Here is an 18,967-nt window from a genome sequence, read left to right on the forward strand (position 1 = left end):
CATTTCCACAAAGAAAATTTAATTCGTTGAATAAAACTACACGTTCGTATCACACTCCACACTTCGACGAAGATTTCCGTTACGTGAGTTAAAACTCGGCGATATTTCTCTAAACTTAACGATGTCCATTTACCATAATTAATGAAGTTTCTTAACCCCGATTTACGACACACGTCTGTACAGCGCCTTTGGAAGTATTCCACCACGTAAACTTCCACTGCAATGGCGCCACACGCTCTCTGACCTCACTAAGATCTACTATTCACATCATTTAAATACTAGACTTACAAATTTATATATTTAACCCAAGATTTAAGTACGTATGTTTACACTACTATTTTCGAAAGTAATAATAATACTCCTTCTTCTAACTAATAACAAATTGATAGTGAGTCATAGGTACCTCTCTTTTCTCTGTCTTCATATTAAATTCATGATGAAAGCAACACGAACTTTGGGGGAACACACAGTGTGCTACAGAAAATGACAGGACAGAACCCTTGGTTTTGTGCATTATGCATTAATTTATTATTATCTAATCTTCAGCGAAAGTGTACTTAGTAGTTGTACGTGTCTTTGTACTATTTATCTGTTAAATCTGGTATTATTTAATTTCAGGTGAACTTCTATCACTATGAGATTTACCTTTGCTTATTAGACAAGTTACATGGATTAGCGTTGAAACTAAATGAAAGTATTGTGGAGGAAGAAAGTCTTATGGCGTTGCTGTTTCTGAAGAAATATCAAAGGAAAAGGTAATTTCTTGACAGTACCGGTATTATCCTTTTTCATATTTTATTTCCTCACATATCAAATAAATGCGTAAACTCTCTTCCTAGCGTGACTTCTCTGTCAGTTAACTATATGTATCTTCCTAGTGCATTTCCGGAAATTTCGATTTCTACACGCCCTTATCGCTACGTTTATCACATTACTAATTATTAGAAGCAATATAGGAATACAGAAGTAGGAAGTGAATTCTAAAATAGATTCGCTGAGAGTTATACTAAATTTCAACTTTTGCTTCTTGTTTGAAATTGGGGACCGTGGTAGCTCAGTGGTAAAGCATTCACCCTTGATGCATGGGATACTTGGTTCGATCCCAGCTCGCGCCAAGTGACCTTTGTGGTGAACAAACACTGTGTGCGTGAGTTTTCTCGGGGTTCTCCCGTTTCTTCCCACTGTCTTCATTCCACCATTTCATTACTTTCTTATCACCGTCTTCTTTAGCCTATCGGGTATAAGTGTGGGACGTAAAACTTAAAGATTTAATTTTTCACTTCTCTTTTGAAATATTCAGTGAATTACGTAATTCTTTTTGCCCTTTATTATATGTGTAAAAAAAAGTTACAAATGTTTATTTCATAGATTAACTTAATATAATGGTATTGTAGTATTAGTCTCTTATGTGGTGTGAAAGTAAACTTTCCTCTTTCAAACCCATTGAATAAACTTTACTCTTTTGGTTTTGTTTCACATTTAAATGTGTGTACAAATTATTTTCTTTAAAATGAAACAATTTGCGCTCGTGGTTCTGAAAACAAATATTGAAATAAGAGGAAAAAAATGGTGAATGGATTGGTGAGGACTGGAATCCGAACCTCGTGCTTTGCATGAAGGCGCTCCATCGGTTGATCAACACCTTTCTATGTTTTTCGTGGTTTGCAAGTGACAGCGTGTCACCTTCAGAAGAAGACAAACAGGACAAAAATACATAGCAATTTCCTCCAGCAAAATAATTATTGACAACGAACGGCATTCTCTTTTGTTTGTTTATTTTTTCGAAAACTGCGCATAAGAATTTACTCACAAGCATGTCATTTGACTCACCTTGATATGCTCTATCAACTGATATACTATGTTCTATTTGGATAATACGAGGGCCGTTCGGAAAATAACCTCCAATTGGTTAAAAAAGAATAAGAAAAATTTATTATACATCTGAAAACTACTACTTTACTCTATGTTTCAACTAGAAATTCCACCAGCATAAAAATCTCCCGCCTGTGCCTTGATCCAGCCTGCGACTGCATCTTTCAGCTCCTCCTCATCATCTTATGTCTCTACGTCATATAACACGGTCCTGGAAATTTATGGAAATTCGTCGAAAAGATCCGAGATTGTGAAACGTTGATTTGTACGAAGTTTCCCATCAATTTTCCGAACGAGTTAATTAGTGATCACTAATGGCCTACCACTCCTCTCTTTGTCATGAGTGTTTGTTCGTCCAGTTTTAAATGAACGAACCCATTCACCTACAACTCCTTCAGTCACCACCTTGCTCCATATACGACACAAAGTTCCCCATGAATAGCTGCTGCCGAATCTTGTTTTTGTCGTAAGAAAACGTATAGGCCTAACAGTTCGCACTTGATGGGGTTTTCTATTGCAGTCCACATTTTAAGATGCTACACAAGTTTAACTTGTGATCAGACAACCTTCACTCTACCATAGCTGGATGCAGACTGATCTACCGCGCACGTTTGCTCAAAGATGGTAGCGCTACCCCCACTACTTCACACACAGTGACCAATCGGAGATTACTTTCCGAACGCGCCTCGTACTTCAGTGAAGCAGAAGAGTCAATGTTAATTTTAGGCTATACTGTATATAGTTAACTACACTATGTATTGTGATATCGAAGAGGTTAATGGGAGGATATTTCAATACCAGTGTTATCTCAATAAGCTGCATGGTTCTCTTACGACATCAGTTTCAGCTTTACAAAGTCATTCGTTTTGTCCATTTTCTCTAAAGCTACGCATGAGGATTTACATACAGATCAATGACATTTATCCATTGGTATACATATCATTTCTGGGCATTTATTCTTCACTTAAATGCTAATAATATGGTACGGTTTCTCAATATCTAACTAGAGAGCCATCTGTTGGCGATTATTTGAGGGATTCAGTATATGCACAAATACTCATAGCTTAATTAATGAGAAGTCTGCTCGATAAGAGGTCGAGCTTCTAATCCCACCAGTTTTGTGTCACCCGACATTTTTCTTAACCTCTAATGTTGAGTGTGGTGGCCCCGCTTAGCGTAGTCGCTAACGCTCTCCTCCTAACACGGTCCCGGTTCGATTCCCAGTAGGGTCATTCGGTCGAAAAAGTGTAAAACTTCTTCAGGCCAGCCATCCCGAATGAGGTTTTCTTCATTCACACCCGGAAAATGTTGAATAGGTTCCAGGCAGCTTCCTTCCTTTCCTTTTCCCGGATAGTGCGCTTGCCGAGTGACGTCATCCCTCAAAACATGAGGGCTAACATTACCATAGATGTCGAAAGCCCAGAAATCTCAATCCTAAATTCTAAATCTAATGGTGAGCTAATACTATATTGATGTATACGTACAGAAATATTAAATAATATTTGTAAATACGATATATGCAACACAGCTTTGTACTGTTGTCATTTGACTGAAAATGAAATGAGTGAATATCTTTGCAGTCCACCTGATGAGGAGGAAACGATAGCCTGGCGAGACGCCTTCTCTGTGTCAAGGTCTCTTCCAGATATAGCCAAATGGAGATTGCCCTATTATGTGATTAACCCTAAAGGACAAGAAATCCTGCGTAAGTTGTAGATAGTAATCAGTAGAGTAAAACTATTTTAAATTAGATTGACTATTCCTTGTTCACTGATTGCACCATATTCACATATGAGATTATTTTTCATTTTAAGGTTTTAATTTGGGGTTGTTTCGCGAGAGGTATAATAATTACATTTTATAATTATAAGAGTTTTAATAGAGTTTAATTTTGAATGTAAATTGTTTTATGCACTTGGAAAGCTTAGCACAAACAGATTTTTTAACACATACTTGGTAAGTTTCGATAAGATTGAATTTTTACAATTTTATGCTTTTGAGTACTGTTTAGCTTTAAACTTGATTTTTTGAGTTATTACTTTGAAGACAGAGTACTGATGATTAGTAGCTTTTTATTACTTGTATAGTGGTTATGCCGAGCACCCACCGTTTTGGCAGTATTAAATTTGAAAGGATTTTGTGTGTGTGTGTGTGTGTGTTTATGATGATAATGGATAAAGCTGTACTAAACTAACTTTGTGGATTACTTAAATTGCATGAACTTTTAAATGAACTTGTCTTTTTTGAAATTATTTAATATTAGAATTTTTGCTGAGGTTAATAATTTAAAAGCTCGTGGATGTGACGGAAAATCAGGTTCAGTAATAAAAGTATTTTGAGTTTGGATTTTAGACGTTTTAAACAAATTTTGAAATTTATATTTCTTTTTTTTTTTTTTTAATTTTTTTGTAATGAGTTTAATTATGTAAGTAAAGGTCTTATAAGTGCATAAGACAAATTCACAGACATGATTGTATAACAGAATTTATATTGTGATTTAATTTTTTAGATATAGTTTACAATTTATTTTTTTGCATTTTTTATTTTATAAATTAAAAATTAGAAATTTAACTTGAAAATAAAATTTAAGATTGGTACTATACAATATGGTGCATTCTAGTTAAGATTTTTCTGCAAGTTTAATGTCCACAACTTTATAAGATGTGAAAACAAGCAGCTACGTTAATGACTGAGTAATAATAAACGATAAACTACCTCGTGGCTATATAGTTAACATACTAGACCTCAGCACGGAAGACCCAGCTTCGATTCCCGGTTAGGGCTCGTGTACTTCGGATCAAAAGTTAATCTGTAGGTTCAAGTCTCATAACCTCGGTGCTGAACTTGATCCTATATTCCAAATCAATCAAACAATAATAAATAATTTAAGGACAGAGACTTGTTCTCCTTATACGGGGTGTTTTAAATCAACACCGACCACTTTTCGTAGGTGATTCCTGACACCAAGATAAAACAAAAAGTATAGACCAACTTGGGTGCGAAAATCGTCCATTTCGGAGTTATAGACTAACAAAAACATGAAAAAATGAACTTCGAAGGTCCAAAGCTCCAATACTATGAGACCTACCGTAATCGGGTCAAGACTTCGCTTAGGAACTAATATGTGCCCTATCCAAATATTCCTGTTTCAGAATCCTGCGAAGTCATCAACTACCTCTATAAAAATTGTTGCGAAAGTACCGCAGGATTCTGAAACACGGATATTTGAATAACACACATGTTAGTTCCTAAGTGAAGTCTTGACCCGACTACTGTACAGTAGGTCTCATAGTTTTCGACCCATGGATTTTTTCGGCAGCCTATAACTCCAAAAGGAACCATTTGTGCACCCTGATTGGTCTATAATTTTTGTTTTATCTTGATGTCAGGAACCACCTCCCAAACGTTGGTGATGTTGTTTTGAAACACCCTGGATATATGCATTTTTAATTGTAATTAGTTTCTTCTGTAGCTGAGAAAAGTTCTTTCTGTTACACAGAAGATAATGCATGAAATAAATAGCGAGAAATAAAACAAGAGTAAAGTTCTATGAGCAACCGAGTTGAAATTAGGCGTTAGATTTGTGGGCCATGTAGGCCGTCGCGTATGAGGGATGACGTCCCTCAGCGATCACACTTTCCGGGGAAATTGGGAAGGAAGGAAGCGCCTGGGAGTATTATGTAAGGTATCATCGTGGCATTTGCCTGGCTTGAATGGGGGAAAACCTCATTCAGAATGGCTGGCTTGAAAAAGCTTCTACACTATTTCAACCGAGAATCGAACCCGGGGCAGCACACAACAAAGACGAGAGCGTTAGCAACTACGGTACGCGGGACCATATGAAGAACTGAAGTAGCGTAGAAGTCATAAGATGAATACCAATCTCTAATATACCTAGTTGTAAGTTTCTGCTTTATGGTAGAAAGACTACCAACGTTTCTTCCTGGAGAGAGTCTAATGACATATCTAATCTTACATTGACTTTCTCCACCTCATGGCGCTCACAGAACTTGCATCAGTAAATTCCGCATTTGATAGATTCCATGCGGATGCTGCAACCGTAAGTCTGTTGGTAAATTTTTGATTCACTAACTGTCGGTCTCTGTCTACACATATATTGTGTTTTCTTATGTACTTTGTTACAGTATCAGTGTAAAATAGTAATAAAGTTAGTAAGGGGTATTATTCCGAAATTTGATTTATAAATTCAAAATTACGATTTATTTTACTTGCTACTTATCAATACCACTAGTGCTCTGTTAAGACTAACCTAAGAAACTTTTTGTTCATGCTAATTGTATAATTGTGACTTCATTACTATTTAGTAAGATTTACAGTATTATTATTATTGTTATTATTATTATTATTATAGGTAAAGAAATTGATTTTTTAACTTACAATACCTGGCTGGATGCAGCTCACTTGTTTCACAAGAACAGAGATGAAATATGCGCTTATGCAATTCAGGATGCTGTAAGTATTTGGTATTGTTTGTAGTTGTTATCTTCAGTTTAGTCTATTCTGTACAAATTTCCTTCATAGCCATCCTTTTCAATTAAGAACCACTGTCGTTATATATGTTGCGAGCTTTTGTTTCTTGTGCTGAGTGTGAAATCTTTCGTTCTCATAGTAGTTTCCTATTCCATGAACCACTTTCGCTCACCTCCAAAGCGTAGGTTCACTTATAGATGAGTTAAGTGATTTCGTAACTTCCGCTCTCATACTAAATGCAGGGATCTAAAACTCATATTTTCGGTTCCAAACGATAGGTTTAAAAAAAAAAAGCTTAGGCCGACGTAGGTTTGTTTCACTTTGTTTATGTAACTTTGATCCATTTGTTCTCTAAAGACCTCTCTTTCACAAACTTAAACAAACATAAATCTGTTTTAAACTACTCGTTTATTGTAAAGAATACTAACGTGTAACAGTTTCTCCAACAATGTACTTTGGCTTGATCTGACAGTATGAATATAAAGGAAGTGGCAGATTTAATATAACAGAGAGCGAAAAAAAAAATATATTCCTGATTGGTTACTATAGGGTACAGCAGCCAATCGTCTGTGTATTCATAATGTCTGCTGAAACCAAAGTGGTGAAACTGTTACACGTTAATATTTTTTTCTTACAATAAACGTATTGTTTCGCCCAGCGAGTAGTTTAAATCAGATTTAAGTCTGTTAAAACAAGCTTTTACAATGGAAAATACAAGGAGTGATCAAAAAGTAACGTTACAGAGCATGCACTGAAATGTGTATATATTATTTCATACAACCAATACAGTCAACAGATAGTACACACATTAGGTTATTTTTCCACATAGTCTCCATATCGGTAGGCACTTGTCGTATCGTGAGATGAGTTTGAAGATTCCCTCCTGGTAAAAGGGGGCGTGGTGACTCAGTAGTAGAGCGTTCACCTCCGGTGCTTGGGGTCCCTGGTTCGATCCCAGCTCGCGTCGTGTGGACTTTGTGGTGTCGTGGGTTCTCCCGTTTCCTCTCACTTTCTTCATTCCACCATTTCCCATCATCACAGTCTCCTTTAGCCTAACCGGATAACCGTGGGACGTAAAACTTAAAGATTTCATTTCATTTTTTCCCTTCTGGTAAAAATCCTGTCCTTGCGTGTTCAACACGTTGTCACGAAGAGTTTCACCTCCTCGTGTGAAGCGAAACGACGGCTCCTTAGATGCTCCTTCAAACTGCCATCAAATGCAGTAACGTGATCCTCCTGTTGTCCTGAATTAGTTACTCTGTGTGAGCTGTGTTCAAATCTGTTGATGCCGTGCTGGGTCGGCGACTGCGCTCCTCGTCGGTGACGTGTTCTCTACCAGCCGCAAACTTCCGGAACTATTCTGCGACATGCTGACGAGACATTTACAGTCTCCCCGTAAACCTCTACCAGCTGCCGGAAAATTTCAGCCGCGGTTACATATTTCGTCCACAGAAATCGAATAACTGAGCGGACTACTTCACGAGACAAGTTTTCCGAACGAGTGTTTACCTACAACTAACGCGTAGGTGGCAGGTGCCTGAAACTGCACAATTGCCAACTCCATGTATTAAAATTACCACATTACCCTTCATTCCTCTATAACAGCCGAAAATCCTGTGACCGTAGTTTCTGATCCTTCCTCGTATTAAAGGAACATTGTAATTCTCTCTTTCATTATAATATTTATAAGTGAGTGCAAAACATAACCGTTATAAGTTCCATATGTAGCTCACGACTTTGGAACCCAGCGGAAACAAATTAACTACAAACACTGGCAGAAATACGTCATTCTTAATTTTAAATTTATCATTCTCTTTGCCTTAACAGTATACCACTAATCATGGGAGGTTCAACATATGATTGTATTCCTTTTTCTTTTCTTCATCAATTCGAATGTCCCGTTGACGGTTCCTAATGAAACTCACAATACCAATTTAAGTTACACACTTAGTATTTCCATGATACGCGAGAGGTACGATGACTAAATGCAAGAGGGTTTACCTCTAGTACGTGAGGTCCCTGGTTCTATCCCCGGCCAAGTAAGTTTGTGGTGGACAACATCTGTCCGTGGGTTTTCTGGGGGTGCCCCCGTTTTTTCACTTGATCTAATCATACGTCTCCCTTAGCATAAAGGGCATAAGTGTGGGACGTTAAACTGAAAGATTTTATTTCATTTTTTCACTTCAACTCAACAGTCATCTCGTAAAGATGCGGACCATGACTCTTAACCCCTCAGAAGTCCCTGTTTCGATTCCAAGCCGATGGACACCGTCGTGTCCGCAAGTCCTTTTTCCACTATCACTTATTTTCATTTACTATTCTCTCCTTTAACCTTCAGATCACGAATATTGTTGCTTTGGAAAGTTTCTGGTTAAATATCAGCTGATCCTTGTGCTTTATTACCTCAACAATTATTTCTTTGTCCATTTATGCAAATGATTGTTCTGTGTTATTGTGTTGACCTTTAAACGCCCATTGATGTAAGTGCTGCGTCGGGGCTTTAAACCTCAATAGCTCAGCCCCTAATTAAGGTAGGAAAGTGATTTTGGTACCAATGTATTTCTGAAGGATGCAGCTTTCCGCCGGTGTGCATTTTATGTATCTGAGGGGTACCACGGGTGGGGGGAGGAGGGTAAAAGTAGTTTTTCTCGGCAGTTTTTTGTGGGGGCATTCCGCCCCCTTGGGGTACTCATAAAAATTGGTATGTGAAACAATGAAGTAGGCCACTACATGGTAACATCCTGTATTTGTCCTTCTTGCTTATATGGGGGGAGTAGGCAGAGGGTAAAATTGGCCAATTTTTCGAGTTCCAGTTTTTTTGACGTAAATTACACTTATTTTTACTACAAACGTCAATAGCTCAGCCCCTAATTAAGTTAAAAAGTTGATTTGGTACTAGTGTATTCCTGAAGGATAAAACTTTCCGCCAGTATGCATTTTATGTATGTGGGGGGTACCATGGCCGAGGGGGGGGTGATTTTTTTATATATACACAGGACGTTTATATAGAAATTTCGTTATGAATTTTTATCTCCCTTTGTATTGCAGCATTGGCTACCATTTTTCTTACATTATTGTCACAAGTGTGTAGCCTAGACTTTAGCGTCATTTTGTCAGCGTAGCATGACTGCAAGGATTGCCAGGGCCCCGCAAAGTCAATTTTTACGTATGTTTTATGATTTTTTTTTATTTCTTCGTCTTCTTCTACGAATATAGCGGGAATTGCACGAATGTTACCTCGTTGAAATCTGTGATCTATAAACTTTCCAACGGTGTATGAATCATGACTCTGTGATAATTAGGGAGGTCACCAGAGTCTTTTGTTAAAATCCCTAGCGGGCGTCTAAAGGTTAAACTTATCATTTCGTTCCATTTGTAATTGAAGGATAATTTGATGTAAGGAGTAGTAGTCCCCCCGTTATGGCTAGCCGAGTCAGCAAAAATTTTTGTGACGTCATAGGTCAAAGGTCAATGACCTTGGCCCGGGGTCAATGACCTAGGGGTACCTAGGACCACCCCCTCTAAATTTTGACAGGGGTACCATGGCCCACCCCCTAAATTTTGGCAGGGGTACATAGGACCACCCCCCCTTAAATTTTGGAAATTGCCAAATCTAAAAATTTGGTATGGTAGCCTAGGACCATAGTATGTACCTCTATCAGTATTGGGTGTCTATGTCGTTCCCTTTCATGGGTAAAAAATTGCCAAAAAGTCAAATTTCGGGGGTTTTTGACCTAATTTATCCCCTTTGATGAGGTGTTATTACCCTATATGGTTATATGGGCGTATACAGGGGTCCATTACCTTTCATAAGACATGGGTATATTAATGCACCCCTTGAAAAATTTGGGAGGGGTACCATGGCCCACCCCTTAAATTTTGGAAATTGACCAATTTAAACATTGGGTATTATAGTACAGGATATTAATATGTATTATGATAAATTTGGGTGGTCCACCTCGTTCCCTTTTAGGGGTACCAAATTGCCAAAATATAAACGTAAGCAATACGTAGTACCACGTGTTTGGTTTTGACCTAAGTTATCCCCTTGGATGAGGTCCTATTACCTTATATGTTTATATGGGCGTATACAGGGGGTTTATTACCTTTCATAAGACATGGGTATATTGGTGCACCCCTTGAAAAATTTGGGAGAGGTACCTTGGCCCACCCCTTAAATTTTGGAAATTGCACAATTTAAACATTTGGTATTATAGTATACAACCCTAATATGTATTATAATAAATTTGGATGGTCCACCTCGTTCCCTTTTAGGGGTACCAAATTGCCAAAATATAAACGTAAGCAATACGTAGTACCACGTGTTTGGTTTTGACCTAAGTTATCCCCTTGGATGAGGTCCTATTACCTTATATGTTTGTATAGGCGTATACAGGGGTTCATTACCTTTCATAAGACATGGGTATATTGGTGCACCCCCGGGAGGAGTACCTTGGCCCACCCCTTAAATTTTGGAAATTGTCCAATTTAAACATTTGGTATTATAGTATAGGACACTAATATGTATTATGATAAATTTGGATGGTCCACCTCGTTCCCTTTTAGGGGTACCAAATTGCCAAATTTTAGTACAACCACGTGTTTGGTTTTGACCTAAGTTATCCCCTTGGATGAGGTCCTATTACCTTATATGTTTATATGAGCGTATACAGGAGTCTATTACCTTTATAAGACATGGGTATATTGGTGCACCCCGGGAGGGGATACTTTGGCCCACCCCTTCATTGTTAGAAATTGCCCAATTTAAACATTTGGTATTATAGTATAGGACCCTAGTATGCACCACTATAAATTTGGGTGGTCCACCTCGTTCCCTTTCATGGGTACAAAATTACCAAATTTTAGTACAACCACGTGTTTGGTTTTTGACCTAATTTATCGCCTTTGATGAGGTGTTATTACCCTATATAGTTATATGGGCGTATACAGGGGTCCATTACCTTTCATAAGACATGGGTATATTAATGCACCCCTTGAAAAATTTGGGAGGGGTACCTTGGCCCATCCCTTCAATTTTGGAAATTGCCCAATTTCAACATTGGGTATTATAGCATAGGACCCTAATATATATTACTATAAACTCGTTCCCTTTTAGGGGTACAAAATTGCCAAAATATAAATGTAAGCAATACGTTGTACCACGTGTTTCGTTTTTTTACCTAATCTATTCCATTGGATGTGGTCCTATTACCTTATATCGTTATATGGTCACGTATGGGGATTCATTTCCTATCATAAGACATAGTTACATTTGTGCACCCGGGAGGGGTACTTTGACCCACCCCTTTAATTTTGGAAATTGGCCCTTTTACATGTTTGGTATTATAGTATAGGACCCTAATATAGATTAGTATAAATTTGGGTGGTCCACCTCGTTCCCTTTCATGGGTACACAATTGCCAAATTTTAGTACAACCACGTGTTTGGTTTTGGCTCAATTTATCCCCTTGGATGAGGTCCTATTACCTTATATGGTTATATGGTCATGTATATATTGGTCCATTTCCTATTATAAGACATGGGTACATTGATGCACCCCGGGAGGGGTACCATGGCCAACCCCTTAAATTTTGGAAATTTTCCAATTTGAGCATTCGGTATCATAGTACATGCCTCAACATGTATCATGATAAATTTGGGTGGTCCACCTCGTTCCCTTTTAGGGGTACAAAATTTGCTAAAATATAAACATAAGCAATACGTTGTACCATGTGTTTGGTTTTTGGCCCAATTTCTCCCCTTTGATGAGGTTCTATTACCTTATATGGTTATATGGTCATGTATATGGGTTCATTTCCTATCATAAGACATGCGTACATTGACACATCCTTTAAAAATTTGGGAGGGGTATCTTGGCTTATCCACTCGGTTTTAGAAATTGTTTAATATAAGCATTTGGTATCATAGTACAGGTCTTCAATATGTACCACTATAAATTTGGATGGTCCACATCGTTCCCTTTCATGGGTAAAGAACTACCAAAAAATCAAATTTCGGAGGTTATTGACACCTATTTAGCACGTTATATGGTTTATTACCTTTATATGTTTATGTTCTCTTTTAAATTTGGGAATTATCAAATAACATAATTTGGTAAACGTTTTCTAGGACCCATTGGTGTTCCTCTTATGGCCAAATATTCAAAATTTAAAGGTTATTGACCGGCTTTATTATTGAATAACTACAGGATTTATTACTTTTTCATAAGACACAGGTGTATTTGTGTACCAATCTTAAATTTTGGAAAGGGTACATTTCTTATTGTCATATCAATAATTGGTAATTGTTCTTTGGGTAAATCATTATGATCACGTGATCAGTTATTGACCTATGATGGGATTAGGAGTCCAGGACATTGGTACATTGAAACTTTGTAGGATAATTTGAGAATGCGTCATTGGTATTGATTATTACAGCCAAATATAAACGTAAGCAATACGATGTACCACGTGATTGACCTTGATGAGGTAGTGTACAGGGATACATAGCTAACCTTATTGAATCTTATGACTCATAGTCTTAAGGGAATACATGCTACAACACTGGCAAAGTTATTGTTGATGCAATTTGATTGGTTGATCACTATCTTTCGTGCAATCTGATTGGCTGATCACTATCTTTCGTGCAATCTGATTGGTTGCTGATTTTCAAATCTTTGCTGCATTCAGTTTTAAGTTTTGTTTAACATTTAAAAATCTTGGTTTCGTTCAACATTTTGCACTCACTGATAAATATGATCAAAACCGTTTATTTGTTAATCGAATAGTTAAAAACCGGATAAAGTTTGACGGTTAACCGTGAAACGTAAAATTTTTTTAGTTTGAAATTTTTTGTTTTAATTTTTTTGTTTCAGAATTTTGTTTGAAATTTTTCAAAATTTTTTGTTTGAAAATTTTTTTGTTTGAAATTTTTTGTTGCAAAATTTTGTTTGAAATTTTTTTGTTTAAAATTTTTTGTTCGAAATTTTTGTTTTGAAATTTTTCGTTTCAGAATTTTGTTTGAAAATTTTTTTTTGTAAATTTTTTGTTTAAAATTTTTTGTTTGAAATTTTTTTCGTTTCAAATTTTTGTTTAAAATTTTTGTTTGAAATTTTTCGTTTCCAAATTTTGTTTGAAAATTTTTGTTTCAAAATTTTGTTTGAAATTTTTTTTTGTTTCAAAATTTTGTTTGAATTTCTTTCGTTTGAAATTTTTTTGTTTGAATGTTTTTCGTTTCAAAATTTTGTTTCAAAGATTTTTGTTTGAAATTTTTTGTTTCAAAGTTTGGTTTGACATTTTTAAAGTTTGTGCACTCATTAGTAAAGAACCGGAACTGTTTAGAACTAAAACCTCTGGCAACATTGTGGTGCAATAGTACACGTTAGACCATGATGCAATAGTACACGTCAGAATATGGGGTTGTACTTGAAATGAAAAAAAAACACAATTCATTGAAATGGATCATTTTATTACACTCCACATACATCCATACCAGATAGTGGTTCTGGATATTGTCGATACAATGTATTTTGAACTTCTTGCACTAGTTTGTCTTTAGCATATAATTTTAATTCCAATTGAAGTCTTTTAAGTTCTATTGCGATATCAATTGGTGGAAACTCAATGTTCATTTGATCACAAATAAACTGTTTATCAATACAGGTATGCACCCAAGAACGATGTTGACAACCATCACAATATCTAGATACATGTTGTACAATATGCATAACACATTTTTCAAAATAGTACTTTTTCAGGAATATACTTGTTTTGTTGCACACTTCCACTGCATGTTTCACACACTGAAATACGCTGATGAATTTGTTCCATTCCGTTTGTGTTAGATACACCATGTTGCGAGGGACATGAAATGTACTCTTTTTACGTAACAGCACCATCTTCTCTTCGAGGACTGTACGTAGCACCACTTCATGATTTGAGCCTAATGATTTGACTATGGTCACATTTAGCTCATCATGAAAATAATCGTTCATTTGGTCGATTCGTGAACATAATATTTGCCATTCTTCACAGGTCAGTTGTACACCAAATTGTTCTGCTTTGCCCAATCGAATCACTGGTTCAAATGTTCTAGCACTGATACCAATCATCACATGTTTTGTTTGAAATATATTTATTGGATAATAGCTTGCGAAGATGAATTCTTTATCGTTAGAAGTACACATCTTTCCTCCTAAAAAGCACTTGCTCAAATGATTTCACGATATTGGTTGATTTATAGAACTACGGCTGACGTCATGTGCTGACGTTTGAATTCATGATTTCATCACAGTTGCTGACCAACCAAATTCATACAACTATGTCTGATGTGCTGACGTTTGAATTCATGATTTCATCACAATTGCTGACGAATCTGGCTGTGTACTAAATTCAAACTGATGACTTCGACCCAAGAGTCTTTTATAGCATAAAGATACAGATCCGGTATTTAAGAAACGCAGCAGTTCTTCTTGTTTTGATGCTTTCATGGGTAAATATCTTGCTGGTAAAATTATATTCTTATCATTTTCAAGCTTCACTACGATTCTTAATCCAAACTCTGTAGGGATCATTTGGCTAGCTAAGATTCTATAAGGTACATTCTGTTGTAAATCAGTAATCTTGGTAAATGATTTCATCACATCACGCGTGTTTAGAAACTGCAGAGAAGTAGCCATGATGATGTTATCATGAATACTAACTCGAACGATGATGCAAAACTGATGACGTTGCATTATCATGTTCTGACGTGCACCACAATGTTGCCAGAGGTTTTTGTTCTAAACAGTTCCGGTTCTTTACTAATGAGTGCACAAACTTTAAAAATGTCAAACCAAACTTTGAAACAAAAAATTAGAACAAAAATCTTTGAAACAAAATTTTGAAACGAAAAAAATTCAAACAAAAAATTTCAAACGAAAAAATTTTGAAACAAAAAATTTGGAAACGAAAAATTTCAAACAAAAAATTTTAAACAAAATTTTCGAACAAAAATTTTCAAACAAAAAATTTCAAACGAAAAAATTTCAAACAAAAATTTTAAACAAAATTTTGAAACTAAAAAATTTTAAACGAAAAATTTTTAAACAAAAAAATTTTGAAACAAAAGTTGTCAAAAAAATGTCAAACAAAATTTTGAAACAAAAATTTGAAAGCAAGAATTTTCAAACAAAAAGTTTCAAACAAAAAAATTTCAAACTAAAAATTTTACGTTTCACGGTTAACCGTCAAACTTTATCCGGTTTTTAACTATTCGATTAACAAATAAACGGTTTTGATCATATTTATCAGTGAGTGCAAAATGTTGAACGAAACCAAGATTTTTAAATGTTAAACAAAACTTAAAACTGAATACAGCAAAGATTTGAAAATCATCAACCAATCAGATTGCACGAAAGATAGTGATCAACCAATCAGATTGCAGGAAAGATAGTGATCATCCAATCAAATTGCATTAACAATAACTTTGCTAGTGTCAGATTACATCACCTTATGATTAAATTTTAAACTGTTGTAGCATGTATTGCCTTTCGTCTATGAGTCATAAGATTCAATAAGGTTAGCTATCAGATTTCAAATCAATCACCACCAATGATCTTAGACTATGAGCTGTGACTAAAGTTCAATGTATTGTTTCAAATTTCGCACCTTATGTTAAAATTCTGTTTATCACCATTCCCAAATTTAAAGAATACTTCTCTTGATATACCTAAGTCTTAGAGTTAATCATATCATTATATGTTCAATAACGTCAATAATGTCCGTCAATTGTTTACCTGAGTAGAACCAACTGTTTTCTAGAAGTGTGTGTGTGTACTCAAACTTAAGAAGTACCACAACAAAGGAAATGAATCCCTGTACACTACCTCATCAAGGACAATCACGTGGTACAACGTCTTGCTTACGTTTATATTTGGCGGGAATAATCAAAACCAATGACGCATTATCAAATTATCCTACAAAGTTTCAATGTACCAATGTTCTGGACTCCTAATCCCATCATAGGTTAATAACTGATCACGTGATCATACTCATATTTGACAATGATTTACCCAATGAATGAGATACTATCCAATTACCAATTATTGATATGACAATAAGTAATGTACCCCTTCCAAAATTTAAGATTGGTACACAAATACACCTGTGTCTTATGAAAAAGTAATAAATCCTGTAGTTATTCAATAATAAAGCCGGTCAATAACCTTTAAATTTTGAATATTTGGCCATAAGAGGAACACCAATGGGTCCTAGAAAACGTTTACCAAATTATGTTATTTGATAATTCCCAAATTTAAAAGAGAACATAAACATATAAAGGTAATAAACCATATAACGTGCTAAATAGGTGTCAATAACCTCCGAAATTTGATTTTTTGGTAGTTCTTTACCCATGAAAGGGAACGATGTGGACCATCCAAATTTATAGTGGTACATATTGAAGACCTGTACTATGATACCAAATGCTTATATTAAACAATTTCTAAAACCGAGTGGATAAGCCAAGATACCCCTCCCAAATTTTTAAAGGGTGTGTCAATGTACGCATGTCTTATGATAGGAAATGAACCCATATACATGACCATATAACCATATAAGGTAATAGAACCTCATCAAAGGGGAGAAATTGGGCCAAAAACCAAACACATGGTACAACGTATTGCTTATGTTTATATTTTAGCAAATTTTGTACCCCTAAAAGGGAACGAGGTGGACCACCCAAATTTATCATGATACATGTTGAGGCATGTACTATGATACCGAATGCTCAAATTGGAAAATTTCCAAAATTTAAGGGGTTGGCCATGGTACCCCTCCCGGGGTGCATCAATGTACCCATGTCTTATAATAGGAAATGGACCAATATATACATGACCATATAACCATATAAGGTAATAGGACCTCATCCAAGGGGATAAATTGAGCCAAAACCAAACACGTGGTTGTACTAAAATTTGGCAATTGTGTACCCATGAAAGGGAACGAGGTGGACCACCCAAATTTATACTAATCTATATTAGGGTCCTATACTATAATACCAAACATGTAAAAGGGCCAATTTCCAAAATTAAAGGGGTGGGTCAAAGTACCCCTCCCGGGTGCACAAATGTAACTATGTCTTATGATAGGAAATGAATCCCCATACGTGACCATATAACGATATAAGGTAATAGGACCACATCCAATGGAATAGATTAGGTAAAAAAACGAAACACGTGGTACAACGTATTGCTTACATTTATATTTTGGCAATTTTGTACCCCTAAAAGGGAACGAGTTTATAGTAATATATATTAGGGTCCTATGCTATAATACCCAATGTTGAAATTGGGCAATTTCCAAAATTGAAGGGATGGGCCAAGGTACCCCTCCCAAATTTTTCAAGGGGTGCATTAATATACCCATGTCTTATGAAAGGTAATGGACCCCTGTATACGCCCATATAACTATATAGGGTAATAACACCTCATCAAAGGCGATAAATTAGGTCAAAAGACCAAACACGTGGTTGTACTAAAATTTGGTAATTTTGTACCCATGAAAGGGAACGAGGTGGACCACCCAAATTTATAGTGGTGCATACTAGGGTCCTATACTATAATACCAAATGTTTAAATTGGGCAATTTCTAAAAATGAAGGGGTGGGCCAAAGTATCCCCTCCCGGGGTGCACCAATATACCCATGTCTTATAAAGGTAATAGACTCCTGTATACGCTCATATAAACATATAAGGTAATAGGACCTCATCCAAGGGGATACCTTAGGTCAAAACCAAACACGTGGTTGTACTAAAATTTGGCAATTTGGTACCCCTAAAAGGGAACGAGGTGGACCATCCAAATTTATCATAATACATATTAGTGTCCTATACTATAATACCAAATGTTTAAATTGGACAATTTCCAAAATTTAAGGGGTGGGCCAAGGTACTCCTCCCGGGGGTGCACCAATATACCCATGTCTTATGAAAGGTAATGAACCCCTGTATACGCCTATACAAACATATAAGGTAATAGGACCTCATCCAAGGGGATAACTTAGGTCAAAACCAAACACGTGGTACTACGTATTGCTTACGTTTATATTTTGGCAATTTGGTACCCCTAAAAGGGAACGAGGTGGACCATCCAAATTTATCATAATACATATTAGGGTTGTATACTATAATACCAAATGTTTAAATTGTGCAATTTCCAAAATTTAAGGGGTGGGCCAAGGTACCTCTCCCAAATTTTTCAAGGGGTGCACCAATATACCCATGTCTTATGAAAGGTAATAAACCCCCTGTATACGCCCATATAAACATATAAGGTAATAGGACCTCATCCAAGGGGATAACTTAGGTCAAAACCAAACACGTGGTACTACGTATTGCTTACGTTTATATTTTGGCAATTTGGTACCCCTAAAAGGGAACGAGGTGGACCACCTAAATTTATCATAATACATATTAATATCCTGTACTATAATACCCAATGTTTAAATTGGTCAATTTCCAAAATTTAAGGGGTGGGCCATGGTACCCCTCCCAAATTTTTCAAGGGGTGCATTAATATACCCATGTCTTATGAAAGGTAATGGACCCCTGTATACGCCCATATAA

The 18,967-nt window shown here is 36.1% G+C and overlaps 1 protein-coding gene across 1 annotated transcript in view; it reads left to right on the forward strand.

Moving 5' to 3' along the window:
• Positions 1 to 18,967, forward strand: part of rod (kinetochore component rough deal) — a 224,765-nt gene that overhangs the window by 172,032 nt on the left and 33,766 nt on the right. Inside the window, exons 29-31 of the mRNA XM_081729572.1 lie at positions 619 to 755; positions 3,453 to 3,577; positions 6,245 to 6,345. Of these exons, the coding sequence (XP_081585698.1) occupies positions 619 to 755; positions 3,453 to 3,577; positions 6,245 to 6,345 (363 nt within the window). The remainder of the gene's footprint in view (positions 1 to 618; positions 756 to 3,452; positions 3,578 to 6,244; positions 6,346 to 18,967) is intronic.

Source organism: Thermobia domestica, chromosome 10, assembly GCF_964235325.1.
Source record: "Thermobia domestica chromosome 10, izTheDome1.hap1.1, whole genome shotgun sequence".
Lineage (NCBI taxonomy): Eukaryota > Metazoa > Arthropoda > Insecta > Zygentoma > Lepismatidae > Thermobia > Thermobia domestica.